We start from the raw sequence: 18,978 nt of genomic DNA on the forward strand, positions 1-18,978 counted from the left end.
ATGGCGAATCCAAAGGAGGTGTCATTTTCGAATTCGAAGAACGCAAAGGATGGAGAATCGTCAGGTCATAATACAGGTATGTTCATTTGAAACGATGAATTATGTTTTTAGTTGTTGTTTTTTCGGTTTTGTTTAGTTGAATGTCATCGTTTTTAATTTAGGGTTTTATTTTTTCCATCATTTCTAAATTAGGGTTTAATTATTTTCCAGATTTGGGTATTTCCGTTAAGTTCCATTATGGGGGGAGGTTTGTTAGGGATTGGGTTATTTGTTACAATGGGGGAGAAGAAACGTTGATTGAAGGTGTAGATCCTGATAAATGGTGTTTTTTTTGAACTAACTGGAATATTGGAAACTGATTTGCTAGTTAAAAAACCTTTTAGGCTGTGGTGGATGTTAGATGAAGATCTTAGTTTTAGGGTGATTAAAGATGATGCCACTGCTGAAGTTGTAAAAGATTATGCACTTAACAAAAATATTGTTGTTAATGTTTTTGTTGAACATAATGTGGATGAAAGTACTGCTGTTGTTGATATCCCTAATTATGATGTTGTTGGTGAGGAATTGGGTGAGAGTTATAAGGTAGTTAACAATGAGAAGGGTGAGAGTTCTGAGGCAGCAAAAAGTGACAAGGGAAAATGAGTATTAGTGTACAATGATAATGAACAAGGAGATGGTGGAGATGGTGGTATAAGTAGTAGTAGTGAAGATGAAGTTGAAGTTGAAGATGAAGATAGGTGTATTGATAGTGAGGAAGAGAGAGCACTGGGATTTGATGATGGGTTTGAAGAAGTGGATGAAGGCAATTTGAATGAAGACACAGGGGCAAAGATGGCTGATATAGGAAGAAATGTGGAAATGGATAATATAGATGTTGATGATACTGATTGGGGGAAGGAGTATGAGAGTGAAGAGTTAGATTCTGATGATCCTGATTTGAGTGGTGATGAGAGAGCACCTGCTTGTGATGTGTTTAGGCCCAGCCAACTAACCAAGGATTATGTGTTCACATTTGGCATGGACTTTAAGAGTCTTAAAGAGTTCAAGGATGGTATAAGGGAATGGTGTGTATTAAATGGGACCCAGATGAAAATAGTTAAAAATGATAAAAGTAGGTGTAGGATAGTGTGCAAAGATACCAATTGTGACTTTACAGCCCTTTGCAGCAAGGTGGCCTACAACCATTCTTTTAAATTAAAGACATGGAATGGGGACCACACATGTGGTAGGGTTTTAGAAAATCGTAGTGCTGATGTAAACTTTGTTACCAAATATGCCCTTGAGAATATGAGGACCTCTGAGATGAAGGTTAGTGATATAATGTCAGATCTGAGAACACACAAGTCAGTTGGAGTGTCATTTTACATAGCTTGGATGGCAAAAAAGAAGGCCAAGAAACTCATAGAAGGGGATGCAAAGAAACAGTATACCTTACTGTGGAGGTATGCAGCTGAGCTTCAGAGGGTATCTAAAGGAAACAGGTGTAAGATAAATGTTGATAGACTGTCTTTGAGTGTTCAACCCAGATTTAGCAGGTTTTATTTTTGCTTTGATGGTTGTAAGCAGGCCTTTATATCAAGTTGTAGGCCATTCATAGGGGTGGATGGGTGTCATCTGAAAACCCAATTTGGAGGTATTTTATTGGTTGCAGTTGGTAGAGATGCAAATGACCAATACTTTCCTTTGGCTTTTGGAGTTGTAGAGACAGAAACAACAGATTCATGGAGGTGGTTCCTTACCTTACTGCTTGAAGATATTGGAAGTAATAGGAGATGGGTATTTATTTCTGATCAACAAAAGGTTAGGTGTTTTGTTTTAGATCTGGTTGGTTCTTTTATGTAAATTGTATATCTGGTTCTTTAACCTTTTAACTATTTATCAATTTCAGGGGCTGATATCAGTTTTGGAGGAGTGGTATGACATAGTTGAACACAGACCATGTTTGAGGCATCTGTATGCAAACTTTAAAAAGAGATTTGGAGGTGGTGCTTTGATCAGGGACTTGATCATGGGTGCAGCCAAATCAACTTATTATCAATTGTGGAAGTCAAAGATGGATGAGCTGAAGAAGATTGACTTGAAAGCTTGGGAGTGGTTAGTGGCACATGACCCTAAAATGTGGTGTAAGCATGCTATTTCCTATTATCCTAAATGTGATGTCTTAATGAACAACATATCTGAAGCATTTAATTCAACAATATTAGTTGCTAGAGACAAACCAATACTTACCATGGCTGAATGGATTAGAACATATTTAATGAATAGGATGTCAACCAATAGGCTTAAGCTACAGACTTGGAACCATAAGATAATGCCTATGCCTAGGAAAAGATTAAACACAGAAATTGTGAAGTCTGGTGGTTGGGTTGCCATATGGGGTGTTGCTGAGGAGTTTGAAGTTCATCAGGTAGGAGGAAGTCATGCCTTTACTGTTAATTTGGCAAAAAAAACTTGTTCATGTAATTTTTGGGAGTTGGTGGGGATTCCTTGCAGACATGCCATTGCAGCTATGTCTAAAACTTCAAAGGACCCAGAAGATTATGTCTCTGACTGGTATAGCAGGGAAATGTATGAAAAGTGTTATACACACAATGTAAGTGCTATCAATGGTCAAGACATGTGGTCAGAGGTTGAATGTGAGGAGTTGTTACCCCCTGCTTATAAAAAGGGTCCAGGAAGACCAAAAAAGGTTAGAATGAGAGAAGCTGATGAAGCACCATCCTCACAAGGTAAGTATAAAAGATCTGGGACTACTTACAGGTGCATAAAATGTGATAAGTTTGGGCATAATGCTAAAGGATGCAAAAGTCTAACTGTCAACCCCAATGCTCAAAAAAGAAAGGTATTACATTTTATCATTTTTTAGATTTATTCTTCAAATTTTGTAATAAGCTAACATGTGTATTCTATTATTGGTGAACACAGAGAAAGCCACCAAGACAACCAAGTGAAGCTGGGACTGGTGCAAGTGAAGCTAATGCTGGAGCAAGTGCAAGTGAAGCTAATGATGGAGCAAGTGCAAGTGCAAGTGAAGCTGTTTGTGGAGCAAGTACAATTCATGGTGGGGAGTCTACATCAAGTGCAAATGAGCCTGTGCAGGGTGCAAGTAAGAAAAGGAAGGTTGGGAGCAATACAACATTCATTCCTCCAAAACAGAGTAAGAAACCTAAAAAAAATCCCATGGCTTTTATGTCTTCATCTGTAAAGCCAAGTGCTAATGTTCAAACAACAGTTCACACCACCAACAAATCACACACATTAATAGAGCCAACTGCAAATGTCACCACTACGGTTCACACTTCAAGCACATCTGTGAGGCCAACTGCAACTGTCAACACTGCGGTGCACACATCAAAAAGTTCACACACAGTTGTTAAACCCATAGCAAATGTAACCACAGTTATTAACCCAAAACCTACTGTTATGAAGAAACCTTCTGTTAAACCTGGTATGCATAGAAAACCACCAAGAAAACCTACTGTTCGCACCTTAGATGTTGTTAGGGCCATTGTGGAGCCAATAGTGAAAGTAAAAGCCCCTGTTAGGAGGAGTGGCAGAATAGTCTGGAAAGGTCCTGCAATAAAAAAAGGTCCAGGGAAAGATATGGAAAACCCAATTGAGGTGGTTGATGAAGAAGTTGAAGAGGCAGGTGGATCAGGGAAACATGTTGCTGAAGCTACACCAAGAAAATTAACAGATGCAGGTGGAAGCTGCTTGACCTTGTTAAGAAGTGTTGAAAATGTGAAGTATATTTAGTGTTAATGATGTAATGACATTTCCACTGACTTGTATTTTGTGTTTTGCAAAGTCCAACTTATGCAACTTGTTTAAGACTTGTATCTTGGTGTTTGGCTATGTCCCACTTATGTAATAGCAGTACTTGAATTGTCATAACTCTGTGATTTGCTTGGCTAAGTCCAAATTTTGTAACACAAAGTATGAACATCAGTTATTATAAGTATTCAACTTTTGGCAAAGAATGAATTATTTTTAAGTATTCAACAATTATAACTTGTGTTTCAAACTTTAATTGCAATCATCTTCCAAACATTGACACAAACTAACAAGCCATGATTTCATTCATAAACTTCACATTACATAATAGTTGTACCAACAAAAGTACACAAACACAATACACAATTACACAACAAAACATTACACCATAACACACCACAGCTAACATCAAACTTACAAACTACATAACATTACTTCTTAGCAAAGAATACAGCAAAGATCAACCAGCTAGCTATGATAATCCACTTAAGCAATTCAACCTTCTTCTTCTCAGCCAACACCTTCATTTTCCACTTGTCTTTCTTCTTCTCCCATAATTCACCACAGTTGCAATGTTGGTTTGTATACCTTCCAGACTTTGCAGACTCAGCTTCACGAATCACAGGTCCATTCACAGGTGCAGACTCATCTTCACGAATCAGATGTGCATTACCATCTTCACGAATCAATGGTGTGATGTAGTATTTTTGCATCAAACAATAGTAAGTATTTATATCGTCTCCTCAGGGACTAGTGCGATATCGCGGACCGTTCGACACCAAATATCATTTCAAGTTAAACGATAGTTGATTGTTTGTTTTAGTAACTGAATTGCAAATGATAAAATTGAGATTAATAGGGCGTAAAACTTGTTAGGATTAGAGTTCCTTGATCGAGCGTCGCACGTAACCTAATGATCATACATGGATTCTAGCTTTTCTTTGATATTATCACGTATCCCTCGACAACACCATTCGTGTCCAAACAATATTGTGAAATCAATTGTATCATTCAATGGTCGATGTCTCAAACTATTGAATGATTCAAGAGTCGATCTTATCGTTCAATCGATGATTTCTCAATCTATTAAATGATAAGAAAGCTTTAGGTTTGGATACTCAAGGTGATTATCAAAACATCGATTCCATGTCTAGAAACTATGTTTTGATAGATGGTTATTCTAAACCTAGATTCAAAAGTATTTCTCAATCACAATTAAATCAAAGATAAAGATTAAAGTGCAAGAATAACCTCAATATCAATTCAAATGCTAGAACCATATATTTATAGATCAAACGATTACATGTTAAACTATGATCAAGTACCTCTAATCCCAACAAAGGAGATTTAGCTACTCATTGTCATGGAAGCCTTGCAAGAATGAATTGAAGAAGCAAGATTCATTACAACTTGTGATGTCTCAACAAAGGATGAAGAATCCACTCTCTATCACTCTCACTCTATAAAGCACAAGCCCTATCTCTCTCTCTAAGAATATTACAAGTGAAAACACAGAGAGAAACTAAGTGAAAAACTATGTAAAAACTATCTCTCTCTGAAATGGTTGAGTGGGCTATTTATAGAATTCTGAGTCTGCCTTCACTCGCCTCGCGAGCTGCTTCATTCGCCATGGCGAGTTGAAGTTTCTTCCCCATTGGGTTTGTGCCACGTCAGCATTTAGAGGCTAAACCGCCCTTACTCGCCTCGCGAGTCCTTCCATTCGCCATGGCGAGTAAGCTCGCCTTCTACTCGCCATTGCGAGTTGGTGGCGTGTGATCTTTGTTGCATTCTGGAATTGCTCGCCTTTGCTGCTTGCCATGGCGAGTTGGAGGCGAGTAATCTCCTTTTTCTGCCTTTTTGTACTTTTCTCGATTTTCTTCTCTTTGCTTGATGTCTTGAGTTCGAATCCTGCACAAATGGGTGAAGTAAGATAGATAAAGCGTAAAAGGGCAATAATCACTTATTTCTCGGCTTTTCCCTTAATAACTTGCAAAACAAGTAACAAAAGTGCCTAAAATATATCACTTAAATTACAACTTTCTAGCACTTATCATGGTGCAGAGTCTGCTTCCTTTGAGTTTGAAACAGCTGAATAGCACTGAGCCATTGGTCTGGTAGCTGGACCAAGTTCATCATCCCAAATCCACTCATTGTAGGTTTTGTATTTTTTCTACATACCAAAGCAAGCATTTTCCAATTTTATTCACTGTCACTGTATTGTATTTACAATACAATGAAAAACGGAAATTTCATAAAATAAAACTTACCTGCCAATCGCGACTCTCCAAAACCTCCTGCCTTGATTCTCCAAAGTCGTTGCTATGTAAAGAATCATCGGCTTCATAGGTAAACAACGGCACAGTGGAAGCATCCCTCGAGATGTGGGCAATGAGGGAGGGGGAAACTTTCCACCATTGCAGTAGGTTTCGTAGTTGTCTTTTGTTGAGGTATCGGTTGACATTTGCAATGTTCAGGAAACAATGATTGAAATGAAATGGAGAAGAAGAAGAGAACGATCTGGAGATCCAGGAAGAAGAGGGTCGCGGTGAAAGAGAAGAGAAAAGGATGGTTTTTGAAGAAGATGAACGAAGGGTAGTTACGTCATTTTACGTTGCCCTCATCTGAAGAGGGGCATTTTTGTCCATTCTCATGCCCATATAGCTGACCTGTCAACTGAAAACCGGTTATACGTTGCCACATCAGTAAACAGATGACCTGGATGCGTTTAACTGGGTACAAGGACCAATTTTTAAGTGATTAATAATTGCAGGGTTTGTTTGCAAGGATTAGTGATTGCAAGGACCAATTTTTAAACGACCCCTATTTGCAGGGATCAAATACATATTTAAGCCTAATAATAATAATAATAATAATAATAATAATAATAATAATAATAATAATTTACATTATAATATTTAGGGGCCGGGTTCGAACCCTTATTTCATCTTAGGTGACATGTACCACTGATACACCCACACACAATTGTTATATTAGCAGCTCCCGTATTTTTTCCACTCGTACTGCCAAAAAAAAATTATTTCGTGGTCCCTTTAGATTTGGTCAATAGTGATCAAGGTTTCTTTTCAATCAAGAATAAATAATAATAATGATTAGGCCTAAAGATAGGGTTCTTTTCAATCAAGAATAAATAATAATAATGATTAGGCCTTTAGATTTGGGCTTGATACTTGTTGTTCTGAGGCGTGAGCAGAAAAATCCAACATATGAAAGAGCAAAAAAATCCATTAAAATTGGCATTAGTGGTTTATACCTAGAAAATCAACAATAAAATCATTATTACAATGTTTAGAGGTTTGCAAAAATAAAAACAAAGTTATCTTTAAGCATCAGGATCAAATCAATTTCCATTCTTTCTTGATATCCAAAACAAAAAAACCAGATCAAGGGTTTCACGTTGAGCTGCAATCATCTCACGCATTTGTAAAGGCAAATTAGCTATTGTACATATTAGTGAACAAATTAATCATGTTAGTTTCAGCAATACCTGATTGAGGGTTTGCGAGGATTCAACTATGGGTTCACAACGGATGACGGGTTTGCGGAGGATGACATATTCGCGGAGAAAGATCAACGATTTTGTGATTAGTGATGCAGATCGATGGGTTTTAACGGTGGATGGGTTCGAGGGAAGGATGGGTTCGCGGTGGAAGAAAAGATAGGGTTCCATGCGGTAAGATGGGTTGGAGTGAGAGAAGGAAGAGAGAGATATATACTTGCGGTTTGGAGACGGCGCGCGGTTTTGTGGTGGAGGAGAAGAGGTTTTCAGTTTTTGATGGAGAAGAGCTACACATACGATTGCCTTTTGTTAGGTCCTTTTTTTTTTTAATATACTCCAATTTGATAAACACCAAACATAGCGTTTGTATAAAAACGCTAACTACCCCCCCTAATAATAGCGTTCATTGCAAAGCGCTATCTTTGCGAAGCTAAGTAACAGCGTTTACCTAGCTAAAAGCGCTATTTAATCCATATTTTTTAGTAGCTTTTCTTTAGCGCTCGACCAAAAAGGTTATTAAAGGCATGTATGTTGCCTTTTTAATATCATTTATATAGAAAAGCTATTAAAATTGTGTTATTAAAAGCTAAAAATTGCAATAGTGAGGGTAATTGAAAAGAAAAATTAGTCTCCGTGAGCATAACTCAATTGGCAGGGACAATACATTATTATATGCAGGGGCCGAGGTTCGAACCCCGGACACCCCACTTATTCACTTTAAAAGTGAATTCCTAGTCACTAGGCTATCTGACCAAACAAAAAAGAAAATTAAAAAAGAAAATTAAGTGATTCATCTTCATAATTCATATCATTGGGAAAAATATTTAGAAAACATCATCAATGATGTAGGAATAAATTATGTTACCGTGAATTTATGAATTAAGATATGCACTAATGGTCTGTCTTTATTATGCCTCAACTCTTTTATTTTTCACAAAGGTGACATCTATCACACACGAGCACCATGTTCACGTTATAGTCCTAGTCGCAGCACACATGCGTACGCGCGGACATGCATGTGTGCGCGCGTGTGTTTTTTGGACACACGCCTCATGTGGAACATTTGCAATGGATTTTGTTTCCACATATAAATATTATTTTGCTGAGGTTTTTCAAAAGAAGACTCATTATTATTTTTAAATGTATTTAGTGGATTGACATTTGGTCGGTAGCAGAAGGTTTGCTGTTTTCAAACATTACAGATCCTCATCAAAGTAGGTGCTCCACCAACATTAAAAAAGTGAGAGAATTAACCTCTGAAACCTAGCATGGTTTAGTTAAACTTTCTCCTATTCATTATATGGCACTTTAAGAGATATCAGGAACCAATAGTACAATAGTTATCGTCAAGGCAACAGTTAAATTTGGTAACCCCATCCAAGTGTGCCTTTAAAGATTATATTGGAATATATACACTTTAAAGATCATTGTATCTTTTTTTTTTGACAAAAATGATCATTGTATTTGTTTTTTTTTTTAAGAAGAAGAATCATTGTATCTGTTTGTTATACTTTTAAAAAAAAATATAGATCTACGACGAAAAAAAATCTAGAAATAGTTTTAAATGAAAAGATATAAGAGTAACTTTTCAAAAAATATATCAATCAATAGTGTATATATATATATATAAAGTAAAGTTTTTTATGCAACATGTCACTTTCAAATTTATTCTCAATATTCTTAAAAAAATCACTAAATTATTGAATGTCAAAATAATTCAACATAGCATATAAACCAAAAAATATTAATTACAATCGAGTCTAACATTTTATTTGGATATATGTTAGTCTGGACTTAAATTTAAAATTATAGGATCCATATTCAATATCTAAAATTAAGAAATTCAAAATCTTACAAATTTTACGTCATAATCGTAGTCGCAGCGCACATGCGTACGCATGCGCGGGTGCGTGTTTTATGGACACACATCTCATGTGAAACATTTGCAGCGGATTTTGTTTCCACACGTAAATATCTTTTGCTGAGGTTTTTCACACGGAAGAAGTATAGAATTATTTTTATTTCATTCTATTATGCTCAACATGATTATTTTATTTCATCAGATTTCTACAACAACAGATGTTGAACTCCCTACTTCATGACCAAATTTAGAAGGAGACAGTTTCAATTTTAATTTTGCGAAAGGGAGTGATTTGAGCATGGAACCTGCTCGTACTCCACCCTTAACTAAACTTAATTTTTCTTCCTAGCAAACAAGATTTTTTTGGAAGGGGATGCAGATTTTGACATACTTAAAGCAAAATATATTTATGCAAGTACCTCCTCCAAGAAAGATAGATTGTCTTTCAAAATGTATTAAATAAACACATGAGTGGGGTTATTGGTTTTGAACTTCATTGTGCTCGTAGAAATAATGAGTTATTGGCGATTAGGCCGTGTAGAAATCATGCCTGTGACAAGAACAATGATTGTAAATTTGTGGGATCTTGTGGAATTTAACTTGAATGGCTTCTGTAATATGTATTTGTAATCCGCAATGAGTTGATTAATAATGAAAATGCATTTCATGTTAATGTCAATATATATTAAGTTGGATGCACTGTCACTATGTATAATTTTTAAATAGTTTTTCAATGTAGTTCCTAAATTTGTGACGTTAATGTCATTGAATATTATCAAATTGAATAGACATTTAGATTTTTTTAGTTTCAAATATCATATTAACAAACAATTTTTTTTTATAGAGATCAATGATACAAATTTAAATTAAGAGAGTAATGTTAAAAATTGTCTTGAACAACCAAAGTCATTTGAGTATTATTTTTGTAAAGTTCAGAACACACCAAGATGAAAAAGAGAGAAAATATCACGAAGGAAGGAAATGAATGAATAAAACCTGTTTCACGTAAATAAAATATATCTGCTTCATCATTCTTTTGATAGATTCTGAGTAAAAGAAGAACAATTTGTTTGTTGGGGAAATCCTTGGGAGGGATTTGTATTCTCTATTTTCTTTTATGTTTTGTACCCTCATAAAATTTTCAATATACCTCACACTGCGTCTAAAGGGATTAAGTCTAATGTCGGTTGTTAATTTATAAAGATGTGAATTTTATTCTAAGGTATTTAGGAAAAATATGTTTGGTTAACTTTATAATATTCCTAGAACCATGAAAATAGGGATTATAATAGGTAACTATTTACGAATTTATTCCCATCTCCATGGGAACTTTATTCCCACCATTTTTCTTGGGAAAATTTTTCTATCCTAGGAACACTTTATATCCGGAATAAAATTTAGTAAACTTGTAACAAACATAGGCATATATATTCCTATCATTTTATTTTTGAAAATCAACAAATATAACTTGAAACAAACACACCCTTAGTATTTTTAGGCAAGTGCATTATACATATTTACTAACTACTATTAATAAATGTAATTTAGTAAAAGAAATTTGATGTGTAGACGAAGTGACAAATACCAAATCACACACACCGAATCATTTACTTATTCTATCTATCACATTACGTCTCTCAACACCCCCCCCCCCCCCCCCAATCCCCTCTATTTCTTCCAATTGTCCTTTCATTTTTTTCTCCCATTCCTTGCCCTCTAAACTCGCAAACAATGCCTAAGGATCTTGCTCTTTCCATTCGTCGTCTACAATTAGTTTCTGTCGTGTTATAATTTTTTTACATTGCACTCGTTACAACAGCTTTGATTTCATAAGGTTTTCTAAGAGATTTAAGCACTTTTTTTTCCAGAGAGACTTAAGAACTTTTATGTATAAGATGTTAATGTGTTGTGTTGGCAAAACCATTGAGATTAGATTAGATCAAATTAAGAACCATATCATCCTCTTATATTATTAAAATGAAAATTCAAATAATAATAACATAAAAAACGTAACACACATGTGTTTTATTGCTGACATATCTCATCTTATTAATTTAAAACAAACATAGAAGTGGATGATTCATAAGCTACCAATCCTAGCCACTGCCACCAAACACACCCTTAAGCATCATAATTGGTGCAGCATCAAGAAGAGTAGTCTTTTGAATTGTGGAAGTTGGTAAGTTGTTACCAAATAACAAAGGACTAATTACATGTATGCTAGGGTTTGAGCTACTAAAAGCAGCATAAGCAATAGCATTTCCATCACCAGAGTTAAATTGAAAATGCAATAGTCCTATTGGAAAAACCCAAACATCACCAGGATTAAGAATTTTCACCAAAAGTTTTGTAGGTGTGATGAATCCAACAGTAATTTGACCTTGAATAACGATTAGTAATTCAGTTGCATCAGGATGAGTGTGCATTGGTACACTTCCATTTATACCAATATCTATTCTTGCTGCAGATAACTTATGTCCATTGAGACCTGCTAAATTACTGACATTTACCGAGGTTAATCCAACTTTAAAAGGGTTTGCTGTGTTTCCAGCAGCTGCTAAGCTAGAGTACATGAAATCATCCGCTGTTACAAATTTTTCTGATTTGCATGGATAGCCTGAAGGGGTGTCTGATGTAAGAAATAAGTTTGCTACACAGAAATCATCAGAATCAATAGCATTGGTGGTAAATGAGATTAGGGCAAAAAAGAAAAGAACAATTTGGATCATCTTCATCTTTGAAATTTGTGTGTGGGATGAGAGAATAATGAGATTGGTTTGCTATTTATAATGTATTAATATTCATACAAGGTGTGTGTTTAGAGCCTTAGCTTGCTTAGTAGCTGTAAAATGTAATAGCTAGTAATAGTTTTCTTAAGGCAACGTAACCTTAGAGTCATCTTGCATGAATGTAAGCTGTTCAGAAATAAATAAATAAAGGCTTAATTGCACTTTTGGACCCCTATCTTTCCAAAAGTTGCGGTTATGGACCCCTAACTAATTTAAATACAAAACAGCCCCCTATGTTTTGATTCTTTGGCAGTTTTGGACCCCCAAGACAAAAAAAACATAAAAAATTTGACACGTGGCACCTCACTTAGGGTGCCACGTCAACGTTGACCGAGTCAACAATGGACTGGGGGTCCAAAACTGCCAAAGAATCAAAACATAGGGGGCTGTTTTGTATTTAAATTAGTTAGGGGTCCATAACCGCAACTTTTGGAAAGATAGGGGTCCAAAAGTGCAATTAAGCCATAAATAAATGCCTATCTGTCTATATAACTAACTTATACCAACCTATCTATGCACCTATTTCTATTTATTTATAACTAATTTAATATGAGTTCAACATAATCTAAATTTGTTTTGAATTCTTTTAATAATGCTTTTACTGATATTCTTACGTAAGAATAAAATTAGATTATTATGATTTACTTATACCATACATATTTCTTTCAAGTATTAAATGCATATAAGTTTTCTTCTAAACAAATTAACATATCTTACCCTATCGTATCTTGAATTTTAAAAATTTGACATTTCTCTATCGTTTCGCACCCACACTCGTACTCTGTATCCAGATTTCATAGCTCTAAGTTTAGTTGTTGTGGAGTATATTTTATCGGTATGCAACCTAAAGCTCAATGTATCTATCATTTCATTGACACTATAAATGGCAAACCAACCCCCTTATATTCTCTTATTCCAAATCGAATTTTGAAAGATGAGGATCATTTACATTACTCTTTTCTATTTTTCTCTTCTCTTATCATATGCCTCTTATGCTACTTCAGTCAATGATTTCTGTGTTGCAGACTTACAGCTTCCAAATACCCCTTCAGGCTATCCATGCAAGTCAGAAACAAATGTAACAGTGGATGATTTTTTATTCTCCGACTTTGTACCTAGAAACACAATAGACCCTTTTAATGTTAGATTAACCACTGCATTCGTCACTAGTTTACCAGGTCTTAATGGACTTGGTATCTCCGCAGCAAGGGGGGACTTTGGCTTAAATGGAACTGTTCCAATGCATTTTCATCCTGATGCAAATGAATTGCTTATCGTAGTTAAAGGCCAGTTAACTGCTGGATTTATTACACCAACAAAAGTTGATTTGAAAACTGTTAAACCTGGTGATAGTTTAGTTATTCCAAAAGGACTTTTACATTTTGGAGTTAACACTGATGTTGGAAATGCTATTGCTTCTGCTTTTTTCAGTAGCTCAAACCCTAAAATGGAAATACTTGATTATCTATTATTTGGCAACGATTTATCAACTTCAATAATCGCAAACCCAACTTTACTTGATGTGTCACAAATTATTAAGCTTAAGGCTCAGTTTCGTGGCAGTGGCTAAGATTTCTTATGAATCCACTTCTATGTTTGCTCCAAATTTAGTTATGTCAACAATATGTATGTGTTTGGTTTTTGTGTTTTTATGTCAATTTTCATTTTATTTAATAAAGCAAGAGAGTATAGTATGGTTCCTAATTTTTACATTGTATCAACGGTTTTTATCTTTACCAACCATTTGCATGTCATCAAGACTCGATATTAAGGAGCTAGGATTTTTTCTTTTTAAACAAAAAGGGAGCAAATGGAAGCCCATTTGCTAACCCATAGATAGACTAAACGTAAAAAGTACAAGCAACTGGGGGCGTAAACCTGATCCAGTGGATTAGGCATGCATTTTAACCAGGAACATGAATTGGGAATTTTTCGCCTAGTAATAATGTACCATAAATTCAATGACTTGGCATTGCGACATTTAGGTATGTTGTATTATTATGTCCAGTACTTATTGTTTGACAGATTAAAAACACCCTTAGTAGCATAATCCACTGTTAACTGTAATAATTAGCCATCATGCATGTATTAAATATATTCGACTTTTATATTTGTTGATAGCGATGTCAAAGTGGACCGCCAAATTCGACCAAAGTTTTAGACTTTTTTGGAAGTTGCTTCTTCATAGGGTTCCTAGCCACCAAAATATCTTTCGTTGTAGGTTTATCCTTGATTTGAGTGGCTTATCATGTGTGTTTTGTGGGGTATTAGTGGAGTACGTTAGGTGATCACTTTATGTCATTTGTGATTTCGTTTTCAAGGTGTGGTATAGTGTTTGTAGCTGGTTAGGTTGAGAATTGGTTTTTTCTCTGAATTTGGCAGGGCTTTTCACAGTTTTTTGGTCTATAAGCGACAAGTCTAAGATTTAGGTTTGATTTTGGTCAAACATTTTGTTTTGTAGTCCATATAGAAGGTTTGTAATGACCTTAATTTTTTTAGGAAGGCAACAGTGTTGGAACAAAATTCAATTTTTACAATGTCTCTGAAGTTTTGATGATAACAAAGTATTGAAGAACTATTTTATATGCTAATATATGTTTAAGTGTGCACGACCATAGATTAAAATTCATCAAGGTCTGAACATGTATGAGAGCATCAGAAGCACAAGTAAATTTGAAAACTTAGATTAGATCCTGAAGAAGCTTGACCTGACTCTTAAGGCTATCAGACTCTGAAGGATAGAAGACTCTGAGTCTTCTATCCTTCAGAGGCATAACAAAGTAAATTTGAAAACTTAGATTAGATCCTGAAGAAGCTTGACCTGACTCCGAAGGTCATCAGACTCTGAAGGATAGAAGACTCTGAGGATTTGCAAACACTCTGAAGGACATGTCATACTTTGTCTTCTTCTCAAGATGTCCCTATCAGACTCAGATAGTACAGTTTTTCTTCTTCTGAATCATGTGCTAAGTCAAATTCAAGGACAAAAGGAATGAAACAGATAATTCTATTTGCAGCAATAGATTTTGAATGTCTTTTCAAATGGTATTAACCATATCATGCAACATTCCAACATCTTGATTTGATTGCTTCTCAAGGACTCTTAATACGCTGACACTTCTCCAACGTCTCTCAAATCCTTCCTTATATAAGAAGTTAAAGACTTGAAACATAACAAGACTCTGCAATTTTAACTTGGGCCCTTACTTTGTCAAATTTTGAAGTGCATAAACACTTAAGAATTTCTTACTAAGTTCAGATCTTAGAAAATTCTAAGAGTCATACTATGTTTTGAAGTTGATTACACCTCTTATGCTACTTCTGTCAATGATTTCTGTGTGGCAGATTTACAGCTTCCAAACACTCCTTCAGGCTATCCATGCAAGTCAGAAACAAATGTAACAGCAGATGATTTTGTGTTCTCTGGCTTTGTACCCGGAAGCACAATATTAGACCCTTTTAATGTTACATTAACCACTGCTTTTGTTACTAGTTTACCAGGTCTTAATCGACTTGGTTTCTCTGCAGCAAAGGGAGACTTTGGTATAAATGGAACTGTTCCAATGCACTTTCATCCTGATGCGACTGAATTGCTTATCATAGTTGAAAGCCAATTAACTGCTGGATTTATTACACCGGCAAAAGTTTATTTGAAAATTGTTAAACATGGTGATATTGTAGTTTTTCCAAAAGGACTTTTGCATTTTTTAGTTAACACTGGTGTTGGAAAAGCTGTTATTTTTGCTGCTTTAAGTAGCACAAATCCCACCATGCAAATACTTGATTATCTATTATTTGGCAACGATTTATCAACTTCAATAATTGCAAACACTACTTTACTTGAAGTGTCACAAATTATGAAGCTTAAGGCTCAGTTTGATGGCCGTGGCTAAGATTGCTTATGAATCCACTTCTATGTTTGTTCCAAATTTAGTTATGTCGGCAATAAACTTATGTATGTGTTTCGTTTTTTTGTTTTTATGTCGATTTTCATTTTTTAATAAAGCAAGAGAAAAGTAGGGTTCTTAATTTCTTATATTATATATCAACTGTTTTTATTTTTACCATCAATTTAATTTAATTTGCACTAGATTTAGACCCACCTGTTGCGCGTGCATGAGTTTGTCATGTCCTCTTTCTCTGACTCTTCCTAACTAATTTCGACTTTTTGGGTATCATCTTCCTTTAAATCCACTTCCTTACTTGTTGGATGTGGTGGTGAGATGGAGAAAAAGTTACTCTTGACATGGTAGAAGAAGACACAAAACCAGCAACTGTAAAACTCTTCAGCCATTAAGAAGATTCTACAGTAATAACAAAGACAATTGAAATGAAATACTTTTAATGGCTACCTATGTTTAGCAGAATGCATTATCATATGCTCATGTGGTGGCATATATGCAATATATCAATTAGCTTAAGATATTCAAAATTTACTGCAACTGCAACATAAGATGTGATTTTACTAAGCTCTTCTTGATATAGTATGTAAAAATGATGCTAATCACCAATTTGAATACCAGAAACAAGATCTCTCCTGAATAGGGTTGGGAATAGGCCAGGCCGGCCTAAAGGGGCCTATGGCCTGGCTTGTTTAAGCCTAGCCTAGCCTGTTTATTAAAAAGACTAGGCTTAGGCTTTTTAGTGACTTTAATAGTAAGTAGGCCTGTAAATAGGCTTTCAGGTCAGGCCAGACATTTAAATAGGCCAGGACAGGTCAAAAAAATAGGCCTATGAAAGGCCATATGCCAGGCTCAGGCCTGCAAATTTTTTCGTAGGCTAGGCTCAGGCCTATTAAAGTCTGGCCTGGCCTGGCCTATTCCCAACCCTACTCCTGAATCAAATATATATTTGTTGAAGTCAAATTGAACAATTACAACTAGTCTGGATAAATGAAATAAGTAACCATGAGTGGGAAGAGGGATTATAATGAACATTGAACGAAACTTTTTCTATTACATACTTGAAAGCAGACTTGACGACGTTATTGAATAGAGGAGGGGGCGACTTTTTGAAAAATCGAGAGGGTGTGAATGTTTTTAAAGAAACTTTAGGGGATATCAATATATTTCTCCTTTTTTACTATTATTTGTGTTTGAATTATTCTATTGCATTAAATTGCAAAGAAATATAGTCCCTGAAAAATGTATTTGTACCATAATCTCAAATTATTATGCACAAAAAAAAAAGTTAGAGATCAAACCATTGAGTACTTGGTTAAGAGACCTAAATCCCTTAACATTTGGAGCAATTCATCGTTGATACAATTAATTTAAAGAAACTCTTGCTTACATCCATAGGAATTTTGATCCCCCTATATGTCACTACATACAATGAATAAATCAAACTTGAAGTTTTTCGTCAACTTGTTCTTGTTTTGCCTTGGTGGAATTACCTCATATAAAATTAATATTAAAATTATTATATACATCATATATATACTTATATAGAGTGTGAGACTCGTAAACTTGCATCAAACTACATCAAAAAAACAACCAAAAAAATATATCCAAAACATCAAAAAACACGCTTCAAATTGTAAATGGATGTGTCCCAATTCTAGAATTTGAACGCCAAAAACATGCTTCAAATTCTTAAAATTTTGACATAGTCACTTTTGGAAAAGCGAGTGCACGTGAGACATGTGGAGAGGTGAAAAATTCTCGAAAAGAATTGAATTAAAAAGAGGTTCATATTAGAACGCGAAATATATATAGGGTGGGGGAGAAGTGTAGGTAGGGGATAAGGAATTCACTTGTTTTCAAGCATGTTATTAAGATGCTTGGATCATTTTAAAACAAGGGTCTAGCAAGCCAAACTATTTAGCCATACCAAAATTGGCATTTGGAAACATTAATTAATAGAAATAGATACATAGATAGGTTGGTATAAATTAGTTACATAGATAGTACATTCATAGAAATTAAGCAAGCTACAAGGCTATATGCACCTTGTAAGAATATTAACACTATAAATAGCAAAGCTATCTATTATTCTCTTATCCCACATCCAAAATATTTAAAGATGAAGATGATTCAAATTATTCTTTTCTTTTTAGCTCTTATCTCATATACCTCAAATGCTATTGATTCTGATGATTTCTGTGTAGCAGACTTATCGTTTCCAGACACCCCTTCGGGCTATCCATGCAAGTCGGAAAACAATGTAACAGCTGATGATTTTGTATTCTCTGGCTTAAATATAGCTGCAAACACGTCGACAAACTCTTTTAAAGTTGCATTTACCACTGTAAAAGTCGATAAGATACCAGGTCTCAATGGACTTGGTATCTCTGTAGCAAGAATAGATCTTGGCTTCAATGGAAGTGTACCAATGCACACTCATCCTGGTGTAGGCGAATTTATAATCGTCATTCAAGGTCAAATGACTGCTGGATTTATCACACCTAAAAAAGTTTTTATGAAAACTCTTAATCCTGGTGATGTTTGGGTTTTTCCAACAGGACTTTTGCATTTTATTCTTAACACTGGTCCTGGAAATGCTGTTGCTTATTCTGCATATGCTAGCTCAAATTTCAACACTCATTTAACTGATTTTTTGTTATTTGGTAACAACTTATCAACTTCCACGGTTCAAAAGACTACTTTTGTTGATCCTGCACAAATTATGAAGCTTAAGGTTAATTTTGGTGGTAGTGGCTAGGATTGGTTGCTTATGAATCATCCACTTCTATCTTTGTTTTAAATTAATAAGTTATGTCAGCAATAAAAACACATGTGTGTTATGTTTTTATGTTTTTATTATTTCAATTTTCATTTTAATAATACAAGAGGATGGTATGGTTCTTAATTTCTTATTATTTCAATAAAAACATAACACACATGTGTGTTATATTTTTATGTTTTTATTATTTCAATTTTCATTTTAATAATACAAGAGGATGGTATGGTTCTTAATTTCTTATCTAATCTCAATGGTTTTCCCTACATAATACATAGACATAGTTGCATACATATATCCACCTATATAAGCATATATTTATTGATTATGAATGTGACACTAAAAAGATTTTGCAT

General features: G+C 34.9%; 5 protein-coding genes across 5 annotated transcripts; 4 read left to right on the forward strand and 1 right to left on the reverse strand.

Moving 5' to 3' along the window:
* On the forward strand, nt 1-2,768 carry LOC120577456 (uncharacterized). Its single transcript, XM_039828990.1, has 6 exons — nt 1-76; nt 193-247; nt 384-625; nt 671-1,800; nt 1,889-2,729; nt 2,761-2,768. Exons 1-6 carry the CDS (start codon nt 1-3, stop codon nt 2,766-2,768), a joined length of 2,352 nt encoding a protein of 783 aa, XP_039684924.1.
* An 8,385-nt stretch (nt 2,769-11,153) lies between these two features.
* Nucleotides 11,154-11,920, reverse strand: LOC11431133 (germin-like protein 8-14). Its single transcript, XM_003627239.3, has one exon. The coding sequence runs from the start codon at nt 11,885-11,887 to the stop codon at nt 11,249-11,251; it is 639 nt and encodes a 212-aa protein (XP_003627287.1). The 5' UTR covers nt 11,888-11,920; the 3' UTR covers nt 11,154-11,248.
* A 955-nt stretch (nt 11,921-12,875) lies between these two features.
* LOC11428621 (germin-like protein) lies at nt 12,876-13,511 on the forward strand. Its single transcript, XM_003627240.2, has one exon. The coding sequence runs from the start codon at nt 12,876-12,878 to the stop codon at nt 13,509-13,511; it is 636 nt and encodes a 211-aa protein (XP_003627288.2).
* Nucleotides 13,512-14,587: 1,076 nt separating this feature from the next.
* LOC25500551 (germin-like protein) lies at nt 14,588-15,906 on the forward strand. Its single transcript, XM_024772841.2, has 2 exons — nt 14,588-14,608; nt 15,208-15,906. The coding sequence occupies exons 1-2, from the start codon at nt 14,588-14,590 to the stop codon at nt 15,832-15,834; spliced, it is 648 nt and encodes a 215-aa protein (XP_024628609.1). The 3' UTR covers nt 15,835-15,906.
* Nucleotides 15,907-17,842: 1,936 nt separating this feature from the next.
* Nucleotides 17,843-18,870, forward strand: LOC11430426 (germin-like protein). Its single transcript, XM_003627241.4, has one exon. The coding sequence runs from the start codon at nt 17,966-17,968 to the stop codon at nt 18,602-18,604; it is 639 nt and encodes a 212-aa protein (XP_003627289.1). The 5' UTR covers nt 17,843-17,965; the 3' UTR covers nt 18,605-18,870.
* Nucleotides 18,871-18,978: the final 108 nt, after the last annotated feature.

Source organism: Medicago truncatula, chromosome 8 (genome assembly GCF_003473485.1).
Source record: "Medicago truncatula cultivar Jemalong A17 chromosome 8, MtrunA17r5.0-ANR, whole genome shotgun sequence".
Classification (NCBI taxonomy): Eukaryota; Viridiplantae; Streptophyta; class Magnoliopsida; order Fabales; family Fabaceae; genus Medicago; species Medicago truncatula.

Excerpts from the sequence above, each read along its gene's own strand:
- LOC120577456 (XM_039828990.1), top strand. The coding sequence starts at position 1 with ATGGCGAATCCAAAGGAGGTGTCATTTTCGAATTCGAAGAACGCAAAG. Across the intron at positions 248-383 it reads AAGTTCCATTATGGGGGGAG|GCTGTGGTGGATGTTAGATG; the intron begins GTTTGTTAGGGA and ends AAAACCTTTTAG. Across the intron at positions 626-670 it reads GAGTTCTGAGGCAGCAAAAA|GAGATGGTGGAGATGGTGGT; the intron begins GTGACAAGGGAA and ends ATAATGAACAAG.
- LOC11431133 (XM_003627239.3), bottom strand. The coding sequence starts at position 11,887 with ATGAAGATGATCCAAATTGTTCTTTTCTTTTTTGCCCTAATCTCATTT.
- LOC11428621 (XM_003627240.2), top strand. The coding sequence starts at position 12,876 with ATGAGGATCATTTACATTACTCTTTTCTATTTTTCTCTTCTCTTATCA.
- LOC25500551 (XM_024772841.2), top strand. The coding sequence starts at position 14,588 with ATGAGAGCATCAGAAGCACAA. Across the intron at positions 14,609-15,207 it reads TGAGAGCATCAGAAGCACAA|AAAATTCTAAGAGTCATACT; the intron begins GTAAATTTGAAA and ends TTCAGATCTTAG.
- LOC11430426 (XM_003627241.4), top strand. The coding sequence starts at position 17,966 with ATGAAGATGATTCAAATTATTCTTTTCTTTTTAGCTCTTATCTCATAT.